Consider the following 27,525-nt stretch of genomic DNA (forward strand, 5'->3'; position numbering starts at 1 on the left):
GATGAAATAGTGGAAAAGAATACCCACCATTAAATACTTGCCCTTGACCACTCAGTCAGTGTGCTGCCAAGTCAGGATCTGAATCTAGAGCTCCCATCCGAACCCTCTATCATGAACACTCCAGGTCAGTGGCTCTTAAATACGGTGCCTGGGCCAACTGTATCCGTATTACCCAGGAATTTGTTCAGAATGGAATCCTGTAAAGGTAAGGCCCAGAAAGCTGTGTTTTAATTAGCCCTTTTTATGATTCTGATGCACACTAACGTTTGAAAATCCCTTCTCTAGCTGAAGAGACATAATAGTTCAATAAAAACAGAATGGTTGAGTCAGCATGTAGGGTAATAAAACCATTTGTTTGATTTGCTGTGTGATTATCCTATCCTACTGAAAATGAAAAATTCAAGTAAAAACCCATCTAATATGGTTGATTTCATTTTGGGGAAAAACTCATTTCAAAGCAATTAGTCACTCCTTCAATCAACCAGGCCGTGAATTAATAATTTTACAATTGGTAAGAAAATTCAGTGAAGAAGAGTCCATTGGCCCATACGTTTGCCTATCTGGAGGAACCAAGTCAAACAAATAAAACTTCCACTTAGCACCAGGTATAATTTTCATTGAAACAATAAGTAGTATGGCTGCTGGACCTGAGGGGCAGGCAAGTGCCTACTCACATCTCAGTGACTCTGTGGAAGCTCTGAGTAGGCTGACAGTAACAGAAGAAGCAAACTAGAACCAACATCTGGGACTCCGTCTTAATCACAGGTAGATTTAAAATTGTCTCCTAAAAATAAGAAATATTTCAACTCCAAAATTAAATCCACTATCATGAAAAAAGTAAGCAAAAGCAATTTCAAGATTGATGTTTAAAGACAAACTAGTGTTTTGAATATGTTGAGAGTATTAGTTATTTTGCATTCAAGTCTAAGATTAGCTTTAGTTAGATTCTATTGATTTGCACATATTTTGGAATAATTATGTGTTGTGATGTGTGAATATTTTAACTAAAAATAAAACCATAGATTTCAGACCCTTTCCCACTCACCATTTTTTTTTTACAAAAAAATTTCTCCTCCCCTACTGCCTACTGCTGACTTAAAAAATAGCTAAGGATTTCCTCTCTTTGAACTAAACCTCTTCTCTTTCTAGATATATTTATAAAGTTATCTGAGAATTAGTTTAGCATAATAGCTTGAGATGGTCAGTCTTTGATATAGGTAGTATTAATATGAAAAAAATCCTCAATAGTCTCCTTATGCATTATATATGGGTATATATATATATATATATATATATATATATATATATATATATATAGTAAATTAGAGGCCCAGTGCACAAAATTTATGCACGAGGGGAGGGGTCCCTCAGCCCAGCCTGCACCCTCTCCAATCTGGGACCCCTCGGGGGATGTCTGACTGCCTCTCGCAATCTGGGACCCCTGGCTCCTAACTGCTCGCCTGATTGCTCCTAACTGCTCCCCTACCAGCATGATCACCCCTAACTGCTACCCTGCTGGCCTGATCGCCCCTAACCACCTCTGCCTCGCCCCACACCCTGGACCCAGGATTCCCTCCTCTGGCTGGTCGCAGGCACCCGGGACCAGGGCTGGCTTCGCCCGGGCCGGCCGCAGGTGCCCGGGACCGCGGGGCGGGCAGCTTGTCCCTCTCCTGGGCCACAGGCGCAGGTGCAGCCACTGGTGCCCAGGACTGTGGGGTGGGCGGCTTGTCCCTCTACCCGGCTGCAGCCTGGCTGGTCCCCATTCCTCTCTCCCCAGTGTTAAGTGTCTGAGCCATTAGGGCGTGATAGCATGAGGGCGTGATGACCATTTGCATATTAGCTCTTTATTATATAGGATAATTATTTATTACATATTCTCTCTTAATTTCTTAGTTTCTCTTCTTGAATATCAAGAAAGACTATAATGCTAAGTTTATGTTATTTTTTGTCTCCTGACATTATTGTTTTTCTTTTGAATAGACTAGAGGACATATTAATAACATGGCAAATTTAGCAGTAAGAGCTTGAATTCAATTTGGATTGAGGAACAAAGATGAAAATTGTTTAAATCAAATATTTAACCCCTCTACACAAGGGAAAAATCTCCTTCCCAGGATATGGAGGGACCTTAACCTTAGCTCATGGCTCTTTTTACAACAAAGACTCATCTCTCATTGTTGTAAATTATCACATGTGATAATTCTACTAAAAAAAAATCTCTTAACCATAAGCATGATCACTTCAATAACATTTCAGAGTAAAGCATTTCTTACCTTATACTATATATATATATAGCATTTTCATTCTATTCATTCGTTTTATTTTGCTTTAACTTATCTTGATCTCCACATACTATTTTATTTTTTTTAAATATCTGACCAAAGCAAAGCAAAAATTAGTATAATCATGTTGTGTAGCTCCTCTCTCCTACCTGTATCAGCTTCTGACAGCCAATGGTGAAAATTCAAAGTCAAACCATTTAACTCTTAAGTAGATGAAAATGCATTTTTACAGAATAGGTAATTTTGTCATATGAACAAAAGACACAGTTGTCCACTGACACCAGGATGGAGATGTAAATATGTGATTGTGTTAGCTGTTTATATATCAGATGTATGTAATCAGGGTTAAAACATCATAAAATATCTACATCTCTACATACACTGATACATAGATTTTAGAGGGGTGTGTGTGTGTGTGGGGGGGGGGGCAATACAAAATGAGAAAGTTAAATGCTAACTGCAGCCCTTTTGGTTGGATGAGTGCCAAAGCAACTTTCAAAATATTTCAAAACAGCTGCCAGCATGTAAAGATTTTAACTGAAGGAGCAGAATAATGAAATCTGAATTACTAATGAGCGAATAAACTTATATTTTGCTTAAGATCTGTAATGACATGGAGATAAGCAGATCCAATAAGGAATTTGTCTCATACATGCAGACCAAAATTCCAAAACTATCCATGCAAGGACAAATTCTGAAACAGACTTATATGCGGTCTAAGGTAGCTTACTGTGCATGTCTTCTCTGAGTATTCTGTGTATTTTTATTACAGAAAAGAAAGTTTCTGGAGGGCAGGAGACATAGTAATTCTCAAATATGGGTCGTTGAAAGCTTGGAACTTTGAAGTTGAGTGTGCTCATTAAACCCTATTTTAATGTTGTATAGTGTACGTGATGTAGCTTCAGCATATCTACGTTTAAATGGCTAGCAACAGATCCCACTATTCTTTCGACTGGGACAATTCTGCCCTTTGGGCTTCCAAGAAAATATTGCCCCCCAAAAGGGAAGGGAAGCAGGACCACATAGTATTTCTATATCAACTATTCAATAAAATAAGTAGTTAATAAAATATAATCATTTTTACCCATAGAATCTGAATTGAAACAATGAACAAATAATGGTGATATTATCCATAAATGTATAACATTGTTGATGGTGCAGAAGGCCTTTTTACCAGGGAAAGCAACTTTTAAAAAAATTCTGCTCTTTTGGCCAAAGAGGGTTTCCCACCCTTTGGCGTCAGCTGGCACATTGGCCCTGCCTCGGAGGAATCAACAGGATGGAGCTTGGAATGTGTAGTGCCCTGGAGTCCAAGGGCGCGGGGAAGCAGGAGCCACTTGCTAGGAGCCTCCATCCACTGGCTGGCCAAGATACCAGCTGGCAGGCACAGGAGCAGTCCGCAATGGGCCAATAGTTCTGACAAACGCTGTTTTATGGAAAGCCACTGCCTGCGTCTGTGTCCATCTTTAGTCTGTTTACTAGGCTTCCTTTGGCCTACAGTACTGCCATCCTTGACCTGTGCAGTCAGAGGAGAACTTTTCCCGACCCCTGAAATAGTCCCCATCTGTCTAGAATTGGCACTTTCTTTCAACAGGAAAGCCTGCGCAGAGCCCAGGGATATTTGAGATCTCCTCTTCCAGTCCGGCCCAGTGGGTGAGCTGGGAGGAGGGGGAGAGTGCAGAGAGGCAAGTTAACCCACATCGCCTGGCCGCTGTGCTCCGAGTGGGAAGAGGACCCACATCTGTGACCGGATCCTTACCGGGTGGCTTCCCACCTACCCAGCCCTCCAACCCCTTCCCCCCACCCTCCCTCACTCAGAGGCCTTGTGTTTGGCCACTGACATGCCTTAAGTTAGAAAATGACCCCATCCCAGGAAGAAGGGAGTCAGGACCTCGGTGAGGTCTAACCAGTGGAGCTCCCAGCACACGCCACAGATGCTCATTACGATTCTTTTTACGCGCAACACGTGGGGGGACGAAGTAGTTTCACATCTCCTGACATTATCTGCCGTCCAAAGCGTTTTCATTGAGAGGAAAATGGAAACGCAGCTGCGCCTTGGGCCCCGCCAGCCAGAGCTGGGGGGCTCCCTCCCTCCGTCTCCCGCCGCTGCCGCTGCCCGGCCCGAGGCTCCTCCGGAAACTGAACCCCGGTCCGGGGAGCGCAGAGGTGGCCCGGGCGGGAGCGGCCCGCGGCCCGCGCCGCAGACGGGCCTTTGTGCGGCTGAGAGCCACGAGGACGGAAGGGGACGCGCGGGTCTGTGGCTGGTGCCGGCGCCTGGCCCCCGGGACCCCGTGCGGGGCTGCGGGGCCGGTCGGGCTCTGCCGCTCGTGGCCTCGGCAACTTGTGGCCAATGCGCCCTGCCCGCAGCCGCCCAGGTTCCGGGGGTGAAGCAGGTGCCTCGCCGGGCCAGGCGCTCTGGGCGGAGGAGGACGGGGGCTGCAGGACGGCGGCCGCCACGCTCCGCCTGCCCAACTGGGGTTCGCGTGGCGGGCGCGGCGGCCGCTTGTCCCCCCCCCCCCCCCCCCGGCTGCCGGTCCAGCGCCTCGGAGCGCGGGGGGCGCGGGGGTGAACGAGATGGGGAAACCAACAGCAGCACCAAGTGAAGTGGGTCCGGGGTGCGGGAGCGCCGGAGGAGCGGAGCCCGAGCCCCCCCGCTGGGCGCCGAGACCGCACTCTGTGACGGCCCCTCCGGGCCCGGCCGGAGACCCCAGGATCGAAGAAGGAAGAGGGAAGACAGGGGGTCCTGGCCGCGGGTGGAGGAACCGTTCCCACCGCCCCCGCCCAGTCCGCCGCCGAGAAGTGCAAGGTGCCATTTAAAAGGCGCGCCCACACCCGGCACCGCTCCTCGCCCCCTAAGGAAACGCCGAGGTGACGACCCGGAGAACTGTTATCCGGGAGACCCAAGCAAATAAACGCACGTGTTTTCTCTTTTTGTTTCCCTGGTGGTTGGAATTCGCAGAGTGCTCTGCAGTTGTGCCCGCTAAGTTACTGGTTTCGTCGTTCGAGAGGGGCTTTAGAGATGGGTCGGGGTGGTGGGGCGGGGCGGGGTGCAGGGGGAGACATCCGACCCCTCTGCTAGACCTGTAGTCCCCACCTCGCAAGTTTGTCCAAGACCAACCCCCCTCCCACCAGGAGCGAGGAGAGTCCCTTCTTCTAAAGGGAACACACTGTCCATTGCACAAAAGCGGTTTTTTTTCCCTCCCCTCCTCCTTTGCACACCACCGCTCCTGCACGAGCATCAAGTTCTCCCGCAGTCCGACTCGAAGTTGGCAGCCCCGGCGCTGCCTGGTGTGCAACCAGACGGGCCGAGAGGGGTCCGGGCTGGGAGGGGAAGCTCGGCGGGGGACCCCCATTCCTGCACACGCTTGCTGGAATCCAGGTTGCTGGAAGCCGCGGGAGGCTCGAGCCTGCCTGGATGGTGGAGGTTGTTTCTCTGGAGAAAAGAGGGGGATAGAGAGCGCTTGTCCTGCACTTCGGGTCGGAAGTGCGCGCCGTGTGTGTGTGTGTGTGTGTGTGTGTGTGTGTGTGTGTGTGTGTGAAGGGGCGGGAAAGAAAAGCACCCTCCGCTGCCCGTCATTCCCTCGCACCGGCCAAGTCCTCGCCAAGCCTCCCGGTGCATCCTTCCTCCGCCACCCCCTCCCCTTCTTCCCTCAGCTGGGCTCGCGCGGCGCAGCCGGAGCAGCCAGTGAGAGCAACATCCTGGAAAGAGGGGGGAGCACCACCGCCCCCCAAAAGGGGGAAAAAGGCCCCACCCTGACACGTTTGGCTGTTTGCAAGTCCCTCGCACCCCGCCACCCCCGCACCTCCTCCTCCCGCTCGCGGCCGCCCCCCCCCCCCCCCCAGCCCCAGCCCGCTGCGCTCACATCAAAGCTCCTCTCCGCCGCGCACAGTGGCCGCGGCTCACTAATGGGATTGCAGGCTGGTGCCTGGCTCCGCTGCTGCCGCCGCCGCTGCTCGCGCTGCTGCTGCCGCCGCCGCCGCCGGAGCCCCAGCCCGAGCCCCCGCCAGCCGGAGCCCAGAGCCGCCGCACCCAGGGGCCGAAGCCGCGGCGATGATCCGAATCTTTCCGGATTTCAGCGTGCAGGTGACGGCCGCGGCGGCTGGCGGGGCGGCCGCGGGGGTGCCGGCCGGCGCCGGCATGGGGAGGGCCAGCGCCGCGGCCAACGGCACCCCGCAGAACGTCCAGGGCATCACCTCCTATCAGCAGCGGTGAGTAGTCCCGCCCGGGCTGGGATGGAGCCCCCGCCCCGGGGTGCTGGGGTGTGGGACTCACTTTGCCTCCTGTTTTGTGTGTTACAACACATGCACATCGCTAGCGCTCACTTTGGCTCGCCCCTCGTTCTACGGGTGAGAAAGAAAAAAAAACAATAATTCACAGTTCGGATCGAAAGGCACTCCGATGTGCTGACAAAGTGAAATCATCTTGTGCCCTCTGCCTGGCCCCAAACCCAGAGCCGCAGTCCCGCTAGCCGGAGAGTTGCAGAGAAGTCTGAGACACCGCACAAGGTGCTTTGGCAAAGTTTGGGTCCCAGCCCCTTCCAGCGGTGCTCTCTCACTGCCTCTGCCGGGTGCCGGCTCTGGCGGACGGGCAGCCAGGGCGGCAATTGATCACCGGAGGCTGATTGATCATTTGTTTCCAAACAGAATTGGAACGATTTTCACGTGTAGCTGCAGACTTGCAATTCTACATAATAGTGTTATCGTGTCACCTGTTACTACAGGGAAAGACAGCATGAAATCCGAGTCTCCTCGGCGCTGCTAAGTATTCATCTTAAACGCATTATAATGCAAATGCCTAGGATTCAGAGATGCGAGTGAGGAAGCAAATTTTACAAAGTTAGTCTAAATGGTGAGAAAGAAGCAAGTTTTTAAAGTATGACTTGCTTGCATTTCTCCCAAATAGTTATAAATTTAAAAAAATATGACTGTGACGTTGAGATAGTAAACGTTCTTTGAATCAGTTAGGAAAGAAAGGGGGTGTGGGGGGGAATTACCACCACCAATGCCCTACAACCCTAAAGTTTTTCCTTAAGGACAACTTGTGATGTCCCAAGATTTTATCGAAAATGTAATCCACAAAAGTGTGCTGAGGAAAACTAACAATGTAGTATGAAAGGTAAGCCTCCCCCCCACCCCCCAATTTGTGGGGCTCAGTTTTTTCAGATAGAGAGAGAAAAAAAAGAACACATGAAAATGTGAAATTAAATATTTGTGTTTCCCAGATTGCACACGATTAAACATCTGAGAGATTTGCCAATGGCATTTAACTTAAAATATACACAATGCATAATTCAAACAACAGTTCCTATTTTTACCTTGTATTTCAAACTTCATTGATTTGAGAACCTTTGATTTGAACCAACAGTGTTTAAACTGAAAAGGTTAAGATAATCTATCACTGCCATATTTTGTGCCTTCTAACCAATGGCTCAGCGACCAGAGCAGATTTTGCATAACACACTGAGTGTTTTCCAAGTTGATGCCCAGTGCTGCAAATATTCTGTGGAAGACTTCATTATATGCTTTGAGTACTGTTGGAAGTTTTCAAAAAAGTCTTGAAAATAACTCAAAAAGAGGCTGTTCCTTGTCACAGAGAATTTTTTGTTGTTGTTTAAGTTATTCTAGTCTTGTTTTACTTCAGTGATTACGAGAACGTTTAATACAAAAGATCTGGGAATCTTTCAAACATAAAGGACATAGAAAAGAATTAGGTTTAGAAAAGAATTAGATTTTTTTCATGGTTCAGGTATGGTTTTTTTTGTCACTTATAAAACATTTAAATGACAATAGACTCAGGCGGTCACTTTAACCAGGAAGTGGAAGCAATAGTCACAATAGTATGGTCTGTGAAGTAGGGATCAAGGGTCAGAGATGTCAGATAGCTTTTGGACCATTTCAGGGAATTCCGGGCAACTTCAACTAGCCCATAAAATATAAATTGGGCATAAAGGGAGGTCATGGATTCAGCCTGTACGTTTGTTCTCAGAGTGTTGGTTGGTATCTCTCACCATGAAGACATTCCCGTGTCCAATTTTCCTGTAAGTCAGGAGCATCCCGGGGTAACTCTCCATAGTCCCCCACTCCAACACTGAAAGCTCAATGATGCCTTCCACCGTCATCTTTGAAATCAGGCCACTTCATCAAGTCACATAATCCCACCACTTGTTCTAAAGACTAAAGCTCTGAAAACAATCAACTCTAAAATTTAGCCTTTGGGATGTATTATTCCCTTCCTCTCTCTTTATGTCCTGTCACATTGACAGAAGAGAAGGTGTTAGCTGTGAAAAATGTAGCCTTCTTTGGTTTCCTTACTCCACTTTGATGACACCTGTTACTCCTTTGAGTCTCAGTTCATTTGGAGACAGGAGAGTGAGTCATGTGGGGCAAGATTACTGGCAGGTGTTTAAGGAGGGTCTGAGTCAGGAGTTACATCCCCTGTCCTCTGGCACTTCGTCAGGAATGTAGGCTACCAACATGTTAGGCTTTAGGGGCTATGAGGGGCAGACTTCGTTTCCACCTCAAGACCTGGATATGATCTCTAAAGCAAAAAAAAAAAGTTTTTTCATTAAAATCTTTTGCGGAGTCTGATGAGGGAGTGACTTGGGTGGTGGTGATGTGGGTGTGGAGGGCTTCGTGCAGAGAGTAGACTGTTGGGAGAATACGAGCTTTTCTCATTTGTCATCTTTGGGCAGAAACACCCTAGGCTGGCTGCCCTGGAGTTGTCCAACTGACAACTTTCCCTGCTCTCTCCCGGCCCATGTATCTCGGACTCAACGCTCTTAAGTTCACTTTTCAATCACTCTCATCTTCTCCTACCTGTCGAGGGTACTCCAAAGAGAATTCAAACACCATCATGCAGATTAAACACCTCTGCTCTGAGAAACATATGTTTTCAGTTTCCAACTCTCAACCTCACTTGGCTGGAATAGAATGGTAGGACTGAATGGGACCCCTCTGCAGGTCTACTTTTTCTTAAATTTAAAGCCAAGTGCCGAGCTTCACATTGGACTGTTTTCCTCCTGGCCTTTCCCTTTATTCAAGTGCTTTTGGGAGTCCCTTCCACTTTCCCGGTTGACACATGACTGACCCAAGTCTCTGCCCAAAAAAGCTGCCCACACCCAGCCGAGTGCTTTAGTGGCGAGAACGCTCTGAACAGCGTCTACCCAGGTAACAGGATTCCAGCACTGGCCCTGCACCGAGGGGGGCTTTCCTAAGGCCTCGTTGGGCTGCAAAATCGGGGGGGGGGGGGCAGCTAGGCTAGACAAGAACCAGAGGCCCGTAGTTTGGCCCGGTCCTATCCCAGGTGCCGGGAGCCCAGCCGTGCGCGGCGTTTGTGCATAACTGCGTTTCAAGTCCTGGGGATTCACCTGTGAACCCTGGGCTCTGCAGCTCTGCATGTGCGCGAGTACTGCAGCCGCTCGGGCTGGGGGAACCGGGCTGAGAGCACCAGGACCGCGAGGTGCCGGTGCTGCTGCCCGGCCCGCCCACTGGGCTCCGGGCCGCGGGCTTGGCCAGCGCACTCCCCACCCGCGTCTGTGCTCTGCCCCCCGAATGGCGCGCGGGACGGGTCCTGCCCGAGCCGGCTCCCTCGGCCTGCCGGCTGCTCTGTTCCTTCCCCCGGGCCGCGATCCTCCAGAGAAGGAAGGGAAGTGTTCAAAACTGCAACTGAGTGGCGTTGTTGCGCCAGCAGCCGAGCATCCCAGTCCCCCACGGAGAGAGAGGGAGAGAGGGAGAGAGGGATGGGGGAGGGGGAGGGGGAGAAGGGGTGTAGGGGGGTGTGTGTGTTTGCCTGCGAGGGAGCGCTTTGGAGCAAAGTAGCTGGAAAATGCCCAGAAACACTTTCCCGGCGGTCCAGCGGGGGAGCCCCCGGGAGTCCCCCTCCCCCGCCCCTCCGGGCCTCGGCCCTGACCGCCCCCCGCAGGGAGGGTGTGCGCCCACCTGCCGCCCGCGGCTCCGGGGGGCGGCGGCGGCGGGGTGGCCGTGGGGGGTGTGGCGGCGCGCGCGGCGAGAACCCGGAGGCGGCGGGGCCCTGTGCCCGGCTGCCCGCGGGCCGTGCGGCAGCCTCCCCCCCGCCGTCGCCGCCTCCCCCTCCTCCCCGCCGCCGGTCGCCCGTCTCCGCCGGGCATGTCTCGGGAGCCGGAGCGGCCCGGGCCGCGGGGGCTCTGCGGCGCATGGACGGCGGCGGCGCCCGGCGAGCAGGGGGAGGAGAAGGCGCAGGCGGCGGAGGAGGCGGCGACCTGCAGCGAGAGGCACCGGCGGCGCGAGGGGCCGGCCGGCCGCCGGCGAGGCTCCAGCCCCACTACTTTCCCGTAGCCTCCCCGCCTCGGCAGCGCGGCCGCCGCCGCCGCCACGGCCACGGCCACGGCCACGGCCGCTGCCCGCCGGGCCCCGCCGAGCGCCGCGCACGCCCGCACTCACTCCCGCCACCCCACGCACACGCGCACCCCCCGCCCTCCCACACCCCCACCCGGGGCGGGGGGAGAGAGGCAAAAAGTAAGAGAGGAAAAAAAATAGCAGGAAGATGGCGCCCACCAAGCCCAGCTTTCAGCAGGATCCTTCCAGGCGAGAACGGTAACACTTTTCTGTTTATTGAACCTGCCGCCAGGGCGGCTGCTCCCGCGCCGCCGCCGCCGCCGCCGCCGCGGCGCTGGGCCGGCTCCCAGCCCGCCTCCTGGGCCGCGAGCCCGCGGGACCCCGGCGGCCGGTGCCGGCTGCGCGCCCGCCGCTCCCCGCGCATTGTCCCCCCGCGGCTGCGGCGAGCGGGCTCCCGCGGCGGCCGCGCCGGGCTTTCCGAGCAGTCGCACCAGCTGGGCTCGGCGAATGGAGTGACTCGCTGCCAGAGGAAAAAAAAAAAAAAAGGAAGAACAAAAAAAAAAAAAAAAGAAAAAGAAAAAAAAAAAGAAAGAAAAGAAAAACAAACACAAAAGAGAAGGGGCTGCTGTGCGAGGGGAGCCGCGGGCGGTGGGGGCCGGCCTCCCCGGGGCGCCGCAGGTCCCCTGGCAGCTGCTCTCTAGGAAGGAATGGGGCTGGGGAGGGGGAGGCCGGCGGGCGGGCGGGCGGGGAGGGGAGGAGGCGGAGGCGGCGGCCGGGGGCGGGGAGCGAGCTCGCGCCGGGCCGGGGCTGAGCCGGAGCCGCCGCGTCCGAGGAGCTGCTAGGCCGGGCGCGGAGCGGAGCGGGGCGGGCGCGCGGCCGCCGCCTCCCGCCCAGGCTGTGCCCTCGGCCGCGGCAACTTGTGGGTCTCGCGCTTCGCCCCTCCGCTCGCCTTTTCCCTCCTCTCCATCCCCCCCAGCCTCCGCAGAAAAAAGCAAAAAATAATCAGGGAAAACCCCCAAATTTCAAAATAAGCAACCAAACAGCGAGATGGGAAGTGTGCCAACAGCTGGGAGCATCTGTGCCCCGTTAGTGACAGTTCCGGGACCTGAGCTGTAAAAAGTTCCTGGTGAGAATTGCACATCCAGGCAGGGGCTCAGCGGAGCATGTCTGTTTGAAGTTAGTTAAACTAAAGCCAAAGGGAAAGGGAATTTGTATTCAAATATCCTTCACCGTCCTTCCTACGTGAATGGCATTGTTAGGTTTCAGAGTAACTAACCCCCCAGTGGTGTTCCCTCCTGCTGTCCCCACAGCCTACTTTGTTTGGAATCTTTTTTTTTTTTTTTTTTTTTGCTATTAATTGGCAGTGTCAATGACATTAATTGCATATAGCATATTTGTTTGAGCAAAGTGAATATCTCTTTCTGTCTCTGAAGAGGAAGTGCTCTATGGGAAATATGAAATGTTACCCATCGATTCATGAGGGAAACAAATGGAGTTAGATATAGGCACCCCCCCCCCTCCCCAGCAGAGATGTTTACTTTCTTCAAATGTTTAACTGAACTTGAAGATGAGGGGAGTCCTTAGCTGCAAAATTTAATTATTATTACATGGGCGGTTTAATTTTTGATAACAACATAGCATTTAACCTATAGCTTATATCCAGAGAAAGCAGAGAGGTATTTAAACAAGCTATTCATTTAAAAAGCTTCAGTTGCATTGTTGCTTGTTGCCTTCATACAATAAGGACTTCAGGATTAATTTTGTTAAGTAGATACATACTAATTCTAAACTCTAGGTAATTTCTATGTAAGTCATATTCCTGAGAGTAAACCAGTTCTTAGAGATGTTAAATGTGTATAGAATTTACTTCCTGATAACTCATATAGCTAAAATAAATATTTAGTATTAGTGTTTTATGAAAAATTCACATATTAACTATTTTACTTTTTTTAGATAGAAAAAATTTATCAACATGGTGATGAACACTTTTGAAATCAGAAGATTATAATTTCCTTCCTCCCTTCCTTCTTTCCCTCCCCTTTCCCAGGTTCTGTGGGGTAGTAAATGTATTTACTGGGATGGCCCCAGTAATCTCTCTAGCAGAGGCCTATTTGTGTGCCATTTTGGGAATTTCTCTGAGATAGGAATCTTGAAGATAGAATTAATTTGTGGAGGAAACTTCACAGCCTGTGCATGAGCGCTTTCTTTATCACCTGTCTCCATTTGGCATTCGAAGAAGGTAAATCAAAGTGCGCGATTTGTTATTTTGCTCCACTTGAGAGCTGAACTAAATAACACTTGGTCTGAAATTCTGATTGAAGTTGTAGGAGGATATACTGTATTTAATTTAATGCCCTTTAATAGCATCTTCTTGTTCAGCTCGGATGCTGTCATTTTAAAGGTTGGATCTGAGAAGGTTTAACCTGTAGGGAGAGGGAGGAGTAATGAGGAGGTAGGGGCCAGAGGAGCAATGTAGAGGAAGGGATGGAGGAGTTATAAACCAAATGTTTCAAACAATAATAACTACAAACTTGTCTCTGGTATCCAAACAGTTGTTTTATACACGGAGGGTTAACTTGGTTTTTAGGGTTTTAAATGCTCTTAACACTTTAAGTGTAAACATTACACATGCCAGTTGTTTTGGTTTTGTAATGAGAAATGACAAGTAGGATGGTTTGTTCAGGAGGGGGTTTTCATAGTTACTTGCTAAGTAGAGTCATTTCACCTTGATGTTCGCTTTGTGCCTGGAACTTGTTGGTTAGTAATAGTATTTCTTAGTGATGGTTGAACACAAGTAGGTTTATAAAAGGTGACTTTCTGTGGACATGCTTTAAAACCGTGATTTTCAAGCTTTTTCCTCTCATGGCACACATTAACTAATTATTAAAATTCTGAGACATGTTAAAAATATATATATTTTTTGCTGCTCTAACAATAAAATAGGTATGATTTTGATTCATTCACATCAGAGAGCTATTGTTGTGTTGACTGTTGTCATTTTTTAATTTGACAATCTAAGGGAAAAGAGGTCAGTGCCCCTGACTAAATAGTCAGGGATTGCATGTTTTACAAATTCTTGTGGCACACCAGTGGGCCATGGCACACCTGTTGAAAATTGCTGCTTTGAGTGATATCCTTTCAATTAATTTCAAATCATTAACATCATAAAGACATTTATGGACACGATTCTTTACTGCTTTTCAAATACATCAGTAATAAAAAACATATAGAAAAAGTATCTTTTGAGTCATCCTTTTGCTTATTTATGAAATATCTGACCTGAATATAATAGTAAAGTAAAAAACTCATTTCCTTCTAGTTTTGTTTACAGAGTAGATTTTGGAAAAATAAGGTGTTTCTTGATAATGTCTTTGATTACTACTTAGTATTCCTTAAATTTCTCTGATTCATACACAGAGAAAATGCCTCTTTAGAACCTTAAAAATACAAGTTGAAAACCTTATATATTTAAACTTGTTTGATTTTTCTTTAAACTCGAGTAGGCTGCAAATTATGTAGCATGACCACAGAGTTTTTCCACTATGTGGATGTATAACCAGGATAATTAGACTGACAGAAGTGTCAAGCATGTGACATGCTCATGCTGGTTTGCCAAGCACATTCCTGTAGTCCAGGGCTTTTGGTTCGAAAAGTAAAGGTGGTGGGAGTGACGTTTGGGGAGGCATTTCCTGCTACAGTGTAAGCTTAAACGCAGAGTGATAAATGATGATATGCGTTGTCTAACACTTGCTTATATATAAATAGCTCCACAAGATTGCTTAAATGATAATCGAAAATATGAAATAGGATGGCCTTCATATCACAAGGCCAAGGGTCTACAAATGGAAAAACTGAAATAATGAAATATTTCCAAGGCAACAGACTGTCAACAAGAACTGTAATGCATGGGCATATCATAGAACCACCCGAGAGGATATTAGATCGTATAACTCCAGAGCCAGGAGTGATAATGACCTTTATTATGGAGCACCCTCCCACATTACAGCATCCTTCCAGATTCCCACTTTCTAATTTCTGAATGGAGAGACCTATAGCTACTCCAGATCTGTAACATGCCAATTACTAGGTTTGATTTGTTACAATGAGCAAACTTGAATATAACATTATTTGATGCTTTTTTTTGGGGGGGGGGGGGGAAGTTACATGAGGTATTTTCAGCACCTAGTGGTGTCATGAGTAAAATTTTGGTCCCCCTGTCTTCACATTCTTGGAAATATGACTTTTATATTTACTTAAAGGCAGGTGAAAATAATCTCTCAGCAATGAATTGATAAGAATGACATTGCAGGTTATATAGGATCTACAGATTAGAACAGCTTGATATTATTAGTCATATGAAGTTTTATTTTCCCTGAAATTCTTCTACATGATGGTTGCCTCTACAATAGAGCTATTTTATAGGAATGCCAGAATTTTCATGAACTCCTCGCCTCTTTTGCTCTGTCCCAGATCTTAGTTTGCAACCCACTGGCTTGTTCAAATTGTATATGTTTAAAACAGGAACTGAAGTTCAGAATCCCCTGCTCTATGGTGAAGTTTTCTACAATAGTGTGTGTGAATATATATATGTATACATATGTGTATATATATGTGTATATGTATATATATGTGTATATATGTATAGATGTATAGGTATGTATATATATTTATATACATGCTTTTGTAGAGCAGCACTTTGTGTGTGTGTGTGTGTGTGTGGGGTGGGGTGTAGGAAGTGCAGCTTTTATTTAGTTCTTTTTTAAGCTGTAGAGCTTTATATTTTGTGGGATATTTGTGGAGCATATGTCATGAAGATTAGTAACAATGACCCCAATGTAAACCTTAGTCTATTTATGTTTTCTTTTTTTCCCTGCAATTCTTGTGATCCTTTTTCCTATGGAGAATGCCATCTCTAAATTTAAAGAAAATTCAGCACATGAGAGAGGAAGTAGCCTCTCCCTGTGGGGGATACATGGCCACTTATTCTACATTGTAGCATTTCATTCTTGAAATAATTTAAAAATTTTTTTTGCATTGCCATTGGCTTAGAATCTAACTTCAGGTGTTGTATAGACATTGCTTAATTGTTTACTAGGGGTAAGGCTGAAACCTAGTGGAAGAGTTAGTGTGTTGAAATTTTTAGTTGATTAAAATACTAATTTTAAAATTTAAATGCTATCAAAGTTGCACATAACAGAATGTGTAAAACTTTAAATATTTAAATCTGTATTATGATTAAGTAAGAACTACCAAAATTTATGGGAAAATATATTTATGTTTGCTTTGCATTAAATGATGCTAGTATTTTCATAGTAAATAGTGCCCAGCCCTCCCCCCCCCCCCCCGCCCTTATTGGGCATTGTAATAAACCAACTGTAACCAAATGGTATTTTTCCTGTGCTGGGCCCCATTAGTGTGAATAGGTAGGATGTTTGCACTATTAAGTTTGATAGAACCTTACATAGTTAGAATAATTTGAAGCAATATTAATAATACTACAGGGTACAAGTAGGATATGGCTCGGTAAGAGGGAAGTGATTGCTATTATATCTGAAACAACTAGCGCAGTGACAAAATTAAACAACACTTGAAGTTATTGTCTGTATATATTTCTAAAGCATAATGTTTTGATGAATTAATTGGAACACTTGGGGCCTTTTGCACAAAATCATGAGATGCAAAATGAAAATCCCATATTGCTATGGCCCAAAGTGCTTGTGGCCCTGGCCAGTACTTACTGACTGGTTCCCACACTCAGCTTTATTTATTGAACCTCTACTATGGACCATGGGTTAGTAGTGAATAATAGATCCTGTAAGAGCAGTTGCTCTGGTCATAGATTTATCTCTATTTTGGACATGCCAAATATTGCAGAGATCCAGAAAACACCTTTTCTGAAAGAGGAAGAGGTGCAGAATTCATGGAAGTATACATAAGGCTCTCTGTTGCTTTTGACTTCTGTTAGCTTAGTATTATGGGGGGGACAGACATTCAGCTTCTAAAATATTGGAATTAATGATTATGAAATGATTAGTTCTAGGTAAACAAAAAAAAAGATGCTATATAAATATACATTATTGGACATTTTAAAGAAGACGTCTGATGGTATTTAAAAATAAAAAGAGGCCCTGGCTGATTTGGCTCAGTGGATAGAGCACCAGCTTGCAGACTGAAGGGTCCCGGTTCGATTCTGGTCAAGGGCACATGCCTGGGTTGTGGGCTTGATCCCCAGTAGGGGGCGTGCAGGAAGCTGCCTATCGATGATTCTCTGTCATTATTTATGTTTCTCTCTCCCTTCCCCTTCCTCTCTGAAATCAATAAAAATATATTAAAATAAGTAAATAAATAAATAAATAAAAAATAATAAAAAGAGATCACATATGAGGATAAACATTATTGGACACTACTGTGTTTCAGGTCCTGTATTGAATACTTCACAGTAATTTTCTCATTACTTTCCCCATTGCCATATGAGGGAAGTGCTAATATCCCATTAATGGATGAGCAAATAGAGGCTTCTCTATTCTCAAGGAGGGTGGTAGAGTTAGAGATTGAATTCGGGTTTGGGTAGAAGTGTACCTTAGCAGCAGTGTGGAGGGGCCTGCAATATTTGATTTCTGAAGTCGGGGATTTCTGAAGAGATGCTGGAGAGAGTTCCTACGACAGAAAGACCAAGCACGTTATGGACAGTGATCAAGATCTCAGCTTCTTGGTCCTTCATCAGATGTTTGGAGAATTTCAGAAATACAGTGTTTATAAAGTTAGAGGAAGAATCAATGTTTAAATTATTTTCACTCTGTTCTTTAACATTTGAGTAGTTTTGTGAGCAAGCTCCATGACTACGTATATTTCAGGGCAGATCTTTTTACTGTATGGTTAGAGAAGAATCATTGTGCCACGTGCATAAGCCTATTTGGTCATAGCCTTGCAAGTATACCAGGACCTGTTCTGATCCTGAGCCATGCCTCAGTTTGACTGAAGTTTACGATTAAGGAATTTTAATTTTGTGATAGTTTTGCCACCAAGTGGTTACAAACAGCCTCATAGAGCTTTCTGAGTAACACACTTTAGTGCCTAACTGTATTTCTGGATATTGGGCTATTACTGGCTAAGGACTTGTACAAGTTGGCCTCTTGCCAACTTATCTGGCATATTAATAATGGCAGCAAGCAAGCATTTGTATAGCACTGTGTGCCAGGTACTTTTCTAAGGGTTTCGTATATATTATAGGCCTTATTTAATTAAAAACATAACATGTTAAAAATGGACCACAATAAATACGTAAGTGATGTTATCATTATTTAGTGCCCCCCCTCCCCCATCTTGAAGTCTTTGGTAATGTTTTTATTTCTTTAATGCCAGGAATGAAAGGGGTTGTTGGTCTGGTATAGCAATTTCTTGACAAAACTATACTTTAGGAAACTTCGTAGCATTTGACTCCATCTCTGCTCACTGTAGCATGTACACTAGATTTGAGGTAGCAGACAAGCATGCCACATTTAGCTTAATGTTTTTGGATGTAATACTGTTAACCAAATAGCTTCTTTAAAAATGTGCATAGTAGAAGTTTCAGAGTTTGAAAGTACTAAATAAGCAGTGCTTGAATATTTGTGGTTGGATGAGCTGAGTATTTTGCTGTGTATCTTAATTACTCACTTTTATATTCAGAATTTTTTTGTTTACATGAAGAATAGGTTGTCATATGAAAGGTTGGGAATGTCTCATTTAGAGGGTTGGTCTGCTAAGATATTGAAGATAAAAAGCAGCAGTCAGTAGAAAGTATAAGTAAAAACTAGGCTGCAAACTTTAAAACAGCATTCGGAAAACCTTAAAAGAAATCACAGCTGATTACAGTATCTAATCTAATAATAGACAAATATGCAAATTGACCGCACCTTCGCTACACCTAAGCCACGCCCACCAACCAAGCCACGCCCACCAACCAATCAGGATGAGTATGCAAATTGCCCCAACAAAGATGGCGGCTAATTTGCATATCAAGACAGCTGCAGAAGGGAGTAAAGCTTCGAAGAAGCAAGCAAGGGGGGGGGGGCGGGGGCGGAGGCGGGGCTGGGGAGAAGGGCGGGGCAGAGGCGGGGCCGGGGGGAGAAGGGCGGGGCAGAGGCGGGGCCGGGGGGAGAAGGGCGGGGCGGAGGCGGGGCCGGGGGAAGGAGAAGGGCGGGGTGGAGGCGGGGCCGGGGGGGAAGGGAAACGCGGGGGGGCTGGAGGAGAAGGCAGGGCGGGTGACAAGGGCGGGGTGGAGGCGGGGCCGGGGGTGAAGGAAAACAAGGGAGGGCTGGAAGAGAAGGCGGGGCGGGCTGGGCGGAGGCGGGGCCAGGGGTGAAGGAAAACAAGGGAGGGCTGGAAGAGAAGGCAGGGCGGGCGGGGCGGAGGTGGGGCCGGGGGCGAAGGGAAACGCGGGCGGGCTGGAGGAGAAGGTGAGGCGGGTGAACAAGGGAGGAACGGAGGCAGGGTAGAGTGCAGCAGGAAATCCCATTGCAGGAATTTTTCCTGCAACGGGAAAGCTAGTTTTATATACTATGCTAATGCAGAATTAAAGGTCTCTGACTTGGGTATCTAGGTTGTAACTTATCAAATCTTTATCACATCTTTTGGAAAGTAGTGCAGCGTAGCATTTTAAAACGACTTTATGGAATCATAGGTCATTTCAGTAATATCTCATGCTAGTAGACTGGGGCCATTTTATTTGTAGGATTTATAAAAATATTTTATTATGAAAAAAATTAATATTGGATCAAGGGCCATTTTTATGAGAATATAACTAAAATTAACACCCTCCCCCAATCTATGAGTTATCCTTTCTGCTATTGTAACACTGCAGAAAATGATATTAGCTCTAAACTTCATTCAGAAGAACTTTACTTAGAAAGATTGTAGTATTTTGGTTGGGGCAAACGAAAATATTGAAACTTTGTAAAGCCTATCTCTGTCTCTTGTTCTAGAAAAAGGAATATCAATGAAAAGAGATACTTTACGAATTAATATGTATTGCACTTATGAAGGAACATTTTTTTCCTACAAAAATAATTTCTTCCTCAGGATCTATTTCTGAAAAAGGTACCTTCTATTCATATATATGAGTGGGATGGTTTTATTTACTGCACAAATTTCTATATATGATATACATGGTTTATATATAAGCCATATATATATTTGAGTATGTATATAAACCAGATGTACCATGTTTGTGCATATCTACCTAAAATGGGAAAATATTACAAAAATGTCTTGAACATAGTATAAATGTCTTACTTTAAAGCAAGTTAAATTTAAATATATGCTGTGGATTGGTGACTTTTTTGTTTTCCTAAAGCTGTAAAGAAAAGTAGGCTCATCATTTTTTTTTGCACATTTTTATTGTTCTGTGTAAATGTAATTTGTTAATCCTGTGAAATTTGTCATAGATAAATTTGCTTGGATTATCTTGTCACCACCGTATCTGCATTCTTTTGTTCATTGCTTATTCATAATTTAACAGTCTGGCAGTGAGCCTTTTTGGGATGCTCACAAAAGATATACGACCTCTTCCAGCTGCTACTATAACCTGCAGAATGCACAGCAAGACATTAGAAACGTGAGGATTCCTCTACTGATTAAAGTGCTCTTCATTTAAACAGTCTGTTCATAAGAATCTCAGGAATCTTTGGCTACCAGCAGTTTTGATTTTTTTTTTTTCTTCCTAACAGAATTAGTGCTAACAATTGAATCTTCATTTGGTATGAATTTTTCAGATTATCCAACAAAGTTAATTCCTTGAATGCTGTTTCTTCTTTATAACTAAATACTTAAAATTTTTGTATTTGGGGGTGTTGAAGCTATTCAGAAATGTGTTTATTTATTTATTTATTTTTTTTGTTTTTTTTTTTGTTTTGGACAAGGAAGACTAGAGGGTGGAGGAATAATCACATCCTAATCTTAGAAGAAATGGTTGGTTTAATCCTACTTGAATCCAAGCCCTTTACAGTTTATGCTCTAAACACCCTATATTATGTTATGTGGCATATATTAAAAATAGAATGTTAGTTGGAGTATAACCACATCTTTAGGTTTTCGTTATTCTGAATTAGTTTAGCATATAAATTTATTCTCATTTCCTCTCTCTCTCTCTCTCTCTCTCTCTCTCTCAATCAGCAGATCAGTTTATGAGTAATGGCTAGTTTTTGCCTCTCTTCTGTGCAGGCATATGATTACGGTTCAAAATAATTCATTGCTAATCCATGCAGTATTGGTCCATCTCCATCACTCTGTACTGTGATTAGCGCCTCAGGCCTGCTGCCTCGCTTTCCGCCCTGATTTCCTTTAACTGCAGCCCTTGTTTTAATATAGTTCTGTAGTCACCACTCTCCCGCTAGCCCCCTCCATCCTCATATATATCGATTGCACTAGATTAATATTTATTTGAAGCTATTTTTCAGACTTTGTGAAAAATGTATTCATTTCTTACTGTGACTCTTCATCTAAAGGGAGGGGAGAGGGACGATGAGGGACTCAGGTGTGCAACTCTTCTTACAGAGAAAAGCTATGACATTTCTCACCTTCATTCTTTGCTATGGTCGAGGTTTGTTCTTTATACACAACTCAGGTAGTGTAGTTTCCTTTTAGACAGGTTAAGCCACAATGTTAACAGTTGAACTCTTGTTCATAACAGTTCTAAAATGGCTTTCTGTATTTTTCAAGTACATACTGTAGTCAGTGCAACCACCATAATATACATTGATCAGCTTACATTGAGTATTTCCAGACAGGGACATGAAACTATCATTTTCCTTAACATGAAAATTTACCAATTTTACCAGGAGGTCACCTAACAGATTTTTAAGACTTTGGTGCAGATCTCAGTAGTTCTGTGATCCTTTTAATAATTACTTTGGTCTCATTGTAGCCGTGCGTTTGAAAGTGTAGGTCAATGAGGATGATTGCATTCAGAATTTCATGATCTGTGTAGTGGAACAAATTGAAAGCAAAGCCTGTATCAATCACTGTGAAGGGAGGGTTAATTGTTACCGCTTCTCAAGCCTCTGGACAGATAAACCAGTAATGAAATACTTATTGCTCTGATATGTGAGTGCTAACGGATGAAACAATGGAAATAGAAGCAGTCATAAGAGATAACAAAAAAGGTAAAGAAAAAATAATAAACTGGATGAGAGTATGGAACTGTGTACTGCATTAACTCTCTTAAAAGTAATATTGTTTTTAGCCTCCTACCCATCTTTTTTCTGGCAGGTTAGGGCAGTATCATATATCAGCTTGCTACAGCCAAATAAGAATATAAATGGAAAACTCTCCTTCTGTAAAAAAAAAATCTATAAAAAGGTGCAGCCCTATGCTCTATAGGAACTCTGTATATTTTATAAAGTAATGTTTGAGTTACTATTTAAGTGTTTCTCTTTTAAGACTATGGATGCTACCTATGTTAAATAATTATAGATGCACAGATGGCTTAAATTCCAGAATGCTTGAAAGGATTGTTTTGTTATCTTTGAATAGATTTTGGAATTGTTGGTCCACTATAGACCAAAGAATAGACAAAATTGTGAAATACATAAATAATAAGAATAATAAATAAATAAGAATAAATAAGAATTAGTGTTGCAAAGAAATCTTGAGATCAGAGTAAACACATTTAACCAATTCTTCCATATGAACTTAACATTTAAACATTTGTTAGCTACTTATACGTTGAAATATATGCAAAAATATTTAGCCAAATTGAAGTCTTAGGCCCATGACAATCATCTCAACACAGTGGGTAGTTCTGAAAATTAATGAGAATGATAATACTGTAAAGACTGTTCCAGAGTTTGCCCAAATTCATTATCTAAGATTCTTGTTAAGAACATCTCAAAGAATTTTAACCAGGAAAATATATTAATGGTTAAAAAGCATTTTCAAAATCCTGAATTATAAAAGTATAATGGAATTATATATGCAAGAGTTATAGATAGTAATACAGCTAGCAGAAGACATTATGAAGGCATATTTTTCTATAACCTGTATCGCTCTTGCATGTGGTTTCATCCATCAAGTTTAATCACATAGATTATTTTTTTTATTTAGGATAAGAAAATCAAGATCATTTAAAAAATACAGTGGGTTTCTTTCCATTAATTTGGGGAAGCTTATAGCTCTAAAAAGTTAAGATATGCCTCTTAGCAGTTATTTTAGATTTAATACAAACAACTACTAACAAGATAGAACATTCTTAGCAAAAAGAAAGAACTGTTCCACATCTTTGTATTAGTCTTCAGAAAGTCAAGAATTTCCAAAGGCCTGTTTCCATGCAGTATTATTGGCGGCATAGCATTTTGAACAAATGATTGGGGCATGGCCCTTTTTATGACAGTAGCACCATCCTCTAATGAGGTTTGGCATATTGTAAAAGATAATTGTAATAGAAATGTTGTAATGTCCCTGGATCAGGGGATATTTAAAGTGTTACTAAAATACACTAGGGTGTTAGTCGGTAGAGAGCCCTGAAAGTCAAGCTGTTACCAAAGGGTGTCAATTTTTGTGTACAACAAAGGGCAAGCAGGAAGTAATAGATGTGTACTTAAGAGAGTGGTCCTTGGATATGAAGATTACCAGGGCAGTACATTATGAATTACCACCGGGGACTTGCTCTTTGATTCCTTGTAGAACAGTAGGTAATGGCATGAATCCTGGTCACCTGCGTGAGTCTTCCATCATCTTTATAGGAAGGTGTACTCTACCCAGGTCTTTTAACCATGTAGAGCCCGTTTCTTCATTTGTATAGTATTGAATTGCTAACACTTTTTTCCAGCTACAAAAATGTATGACTACATGGTGATGTGGTTATATGATATGAAATAATGAATTAAAGTATATGGTGGATTTTTTTTTCTAATGGTATTGACATTTACAAACATTCTTTATTAGAAAACTATTAAATAAACTAAGTTTTTAGATCAAATGTGATGCTTGCCATGCAAATTTCAATCAATAAAATATAGGATATTAAGATATGTTTTCTCCTATGAAAACATCTTTGGAAGGAAACTTCTTACTGGAGAAATGCCCAAAGGGACAGTGCAGTGGAAGCAATAGACTGGATTAAGTTATTTTTTTAAAGTGACATATTATGCACATGATTCAATGTAGCACTAAAGAAAAACACTAAAAGTGTTTAGTGATAAATACATTTGTTGGTTAAATTCAATTGAGCCAGTAGAACAACTCTGGAAATATTTGAAAATTAGATGATATACCATAAAGAAGGAAGTTAACAATGTAATATTTGATGGACAGGCGAGAGCTTAGGGGAATAACTAATATCTGAAATATTTGTGTGTTCCTATAACATTTATAACGGAATAAATTTTTACAGTGAGACATTTGCCCAAACAACAATGCTTTTTTTTTCAAAGGAGCTTTCTTCTACTTCCTCTGCCTTACTTGTAAGAGTGAACTGATTCAGTGTTTGTAGTATAGACAGATTTACATATTTATGATTGGGTAAGATTTCTTGCTTCTAAAAATTTAATAACTTTTAAAATAGATGTATCATTTAGTCAGTTATTGTTATAATTTAGTCACTTTTTATTGTTTTAGGATATTTACAATGAATGGTATTAACAGATTAATGCAAGTATATTACTATGAGATAATTAATTCTTTGCTTAATTTCTACATATGTAGATTATTTATACCTATATTCCATATATTTCCTGTAGATTAAGAATATTTTATCCCCTATATCTGTATTTTATGCTTAATTATCAGGGACAGTTTAATACCACTAATAAACATATTTTTCCCTAATAAACTCTTCCTCAAAAAGGTAATTTGCCATTTTTCTGCTATGAAAACACTCAGGAAAAAATGGAAAAGCACGGTATAGTAGATTTCTGTAGTTCCTTTCTTTCCCTCTTCACTTATCAAAACCCTATTTTCTCAAGGCTAATTTTGGGTGGGTGTTAGAAGATAATCTCATTCGAACATTTTACAGTTAGGAGAGAAGCTTATTTTAATTGTATAAAGGGAGCCAATGGTAACAAACCAAATAGAACATGGAGGATCCTCAGTGTGCCCTTGCCTGTCTCTTCACATCACACATGTATACCCCTCCCCAGAGACACGCTAGCAGGGCTTTGACATAACTCTGCTGAAAATGCAACATCTCACAGTGACATTGTTTTAGAAATACGCTAACTTTCCCACATTATTGCATAAAATGGGTACATAGCATTCGCTTGGTTAAATCCATGTGTTGTACGTATTTTCATTGGCGAGCATTTTTTCCTATCTAGTTACAAGTCTCTCACTGTGGTAAAGAGCTACCATCAATGAGGAAATTTAGAATTGGGTGGTAGGTTGTGACACCAAGGTTGGCTGTGTTTCCTCAGTGCTGAACTGGAATTTAAACGTGGAATTTATAGGTGGCTGTAGCGTTCTCTGTAGAAAGGGATCACGGCAGATGTTTAGACTTGGGTTGGACCAAACCACAGTAGACTTCACAGCAGACTTCATTCTGGCCCCTCTCCCACTTCTGCAGTCGGGTTTACTTACCAGGTCTTATTCCAGGGGCAGGCCTTGCCATCTAGCTACATTTTGCTGTTATTTGTCAGCTGTACTGGTTCCATACCCGGTCACAGAGCCTTTTGATAGGTCCTGATTGAGTGTGGCCTCTTTTGATTTAAACAGGGATTTTTAACCCAGGGTCTATAATTGTTATACCAGTTGGTGAATGGGCTTTAGGGGAATCTCCTCACATGACATATTCATACTTTTTAAATCAATTACTCAAGGGGACATATATTCCCCCAAAATCTGTGTCAAGAATTGTGAAGAGCCTGACGTTTTACCTTACTTGCAAGCTAGTGAATTAGCCTGTAGCAGTTTATTGGATGCTGGTAGAGGATGCAAAACCCTTAGGTCAGAGGTAAAGAAAAGTTTAATATAGCATTAGCAGTAGCCAGAGTGTCAGTATTTAAGGCAATTCTCTGAGCCCCAGTTCCTACAGGTGATGCAAAGAGGGCCAGATAGTACCTCCACATGCAGTTGGCTGTGTACAAGAGGATTCTGAGCTTAGGGAACCTGAATCTTTTAGAATGGGTAGTGGATATGTCTTCCCTTTCCTCTGGAAGGAGAAACACTAGCTCTGTCCTTCCAAGGCTGTTCTCTTCACAGATAAACTTGGATGTATAGTCCAGAACAAAGGGCAGTTATTGCCGTACATGCAAGATGTGCAGAAATGCAAGACTCATTCAGACTTGTCTCTCAATAGTCTGAACCACTATTGTGGAAATTATTATAAAAGGGAGGAGAGGAGCTAGTGGTGAAATAGTCCTATAGTTTAGAACTTTATTGAGCTTTTTGCAACATGAAATCAACTATTAAAAGAGAAAATAACAGAGGTTTTGAATATGTAATTTTTCCAAAATTATATGTGATACATAATTTTAGCTGACTCAGTAGTGGGTGAGTCCTTATATTATTAATACTAGAGGCCCGGTGCATGAAATTCATGCATGGGAGGGCATCCTTCAGCCCAGCCAGCACCCTCTCCAATCCGGGACCCCTCGGGGGATGTCCAACTGCCGGTTTAGGCCCGATCCCACTAAACCGGCAGTCAGACATCCCTCTCACAATCTGGGACCACTGACTCCTAACTGCTCACCTGTCTGCCTGCCTGATTGCCCCTAAATACCTCCCCGCCAGTCTGATCACCCCTAACTACCTCTGTCTGCCAGCCTGGTTGCCCCCAACTGCCACCCCCTGCTGGCCTGGTTGCCCCTTACTGCCCCCCCCTGCCGGCCTGGTTGCCCCCAACTGCCCCCCTCTGCCAGCCTGGTTGCCCCTTACTGCCCCCCCCTGCCGGCCTGGTTGCCCCCAACTGCCCCCCTCTGCCAGCCTGGTTGCCCCGTACTGCCCCCCCCACCCCCCCCCGGGCCTGGTTGCCCCTTACTGCCCCCCCCTGCTGTCCTGGTCACCCCCAACTTGCCCCCTCTGCTGTCTTGGTCACCCCCAACTGCCCCCCCTGCTGGCCTGGTCACCCCCAACTGCCCCCCCCTGCTGGCCTGGTCATCCCCAACTGCCCCCCCTGCTGGCCTGGTCACCCCCAACTGCACCCCTCTGCCGGCCTGGTCACCCCCAACTGCCTCCCCCTGCTGGCCTGATCGCCCCACACAGCCTGCTGTTTAGTCTTTTGGTCGTCCCTCACTAACCCCCTTGCCGGCCTGGTCGCCCCACACAGCCTGCTATTCAGTTGTCCCTCTGGTTGTTTTGGTTGTGACGGCCCCTGGCTTTTTATATATTAGGATATTCACATTCTCATGATTTATGTTTTATCAGAGTAGATGTTTGTCCTATTTTGTAAGTACATTCTCTTTCTGGTTTGCTCTTTTTATCCACAAATTTTGTAATGTTGAGAGTTCACTTTGTGTCTTTGCATTATATCATTTAAGTTTCTCCATAACTCAATGAGATAGTTCTGTCAATATCTCCACTTTATAGGTAAAGGCACAGTTATTAAGCATTTTAAATTGGGCTCAAGCCTGGTCTGTTTTTACTTATCATAGGAAAGAGGATATTAGCTTCCTTCTGACTCTTGTAGATTTTATTTTTTTTCTTTTAATTGTATAACTTTTATTTTAAATTATATTTTTATTTTTCAGTTACAGTTACATTCAGTCACTGTATATTAATTTCAGGTGAACAACCCAGTGATTAGACATTACATAACTTATTAAGTGATCATCCCGATAAACCTCACACCCATCTGACACCATACATAGTTATTAGTATATTATTGACTATATTCCCTATGCTGAACTTTATATTTCCATGACTATTCTGTAAGTACCAATTTGTACTTCTTAATCCCTTCTCTGTTTTCACCTGTCCCTCCAACTCCCTCTCCTATCTGGCAACCAACAAAATATTCCCT

The 27,525-nt window shown here is 44.3% G+C and overlaps 1 protein-coding gene across 1 annotated transcript in view; it reads left to right on the forward strand.

Moving 5' to 3' along the window:
- The first annotated feature begins 6,333 nt into the window (after positions 1-6,333).
- NPAS3 (neuronal PAS domain protein 3) overlaps positions 6,334-27,525 on the forward strand; it is an 875,944-nt gene continuing 854,752 nt past the window's right edge. Inside the window, exon 1 of the mRNA XM_054716524.1 lies at positions 6,334-6,491. Within this exon, the coding sequence (XP_054572499.1) occupies positions 6,334-6,491 (158 nt within the window). The remainder of the gene's footprint in view (positions 6,492-27,525) is intronic.

This window comes from Eptesicus fuscus, chromosome 5 (assembly GCF_027574615.1).
Source record: "Eptesicus fuscus isolate TK198812 chromosome 5, DD_ASM_mEF_20220401, whole genome shotgun sequence".
Classification (NCBI taxonomy): Eukaryota; Metazoa; Chordata; class Mammalia; order Chiroptera; family Vespertilionidae; genus Eptesicus; species Eptesicus fuscus.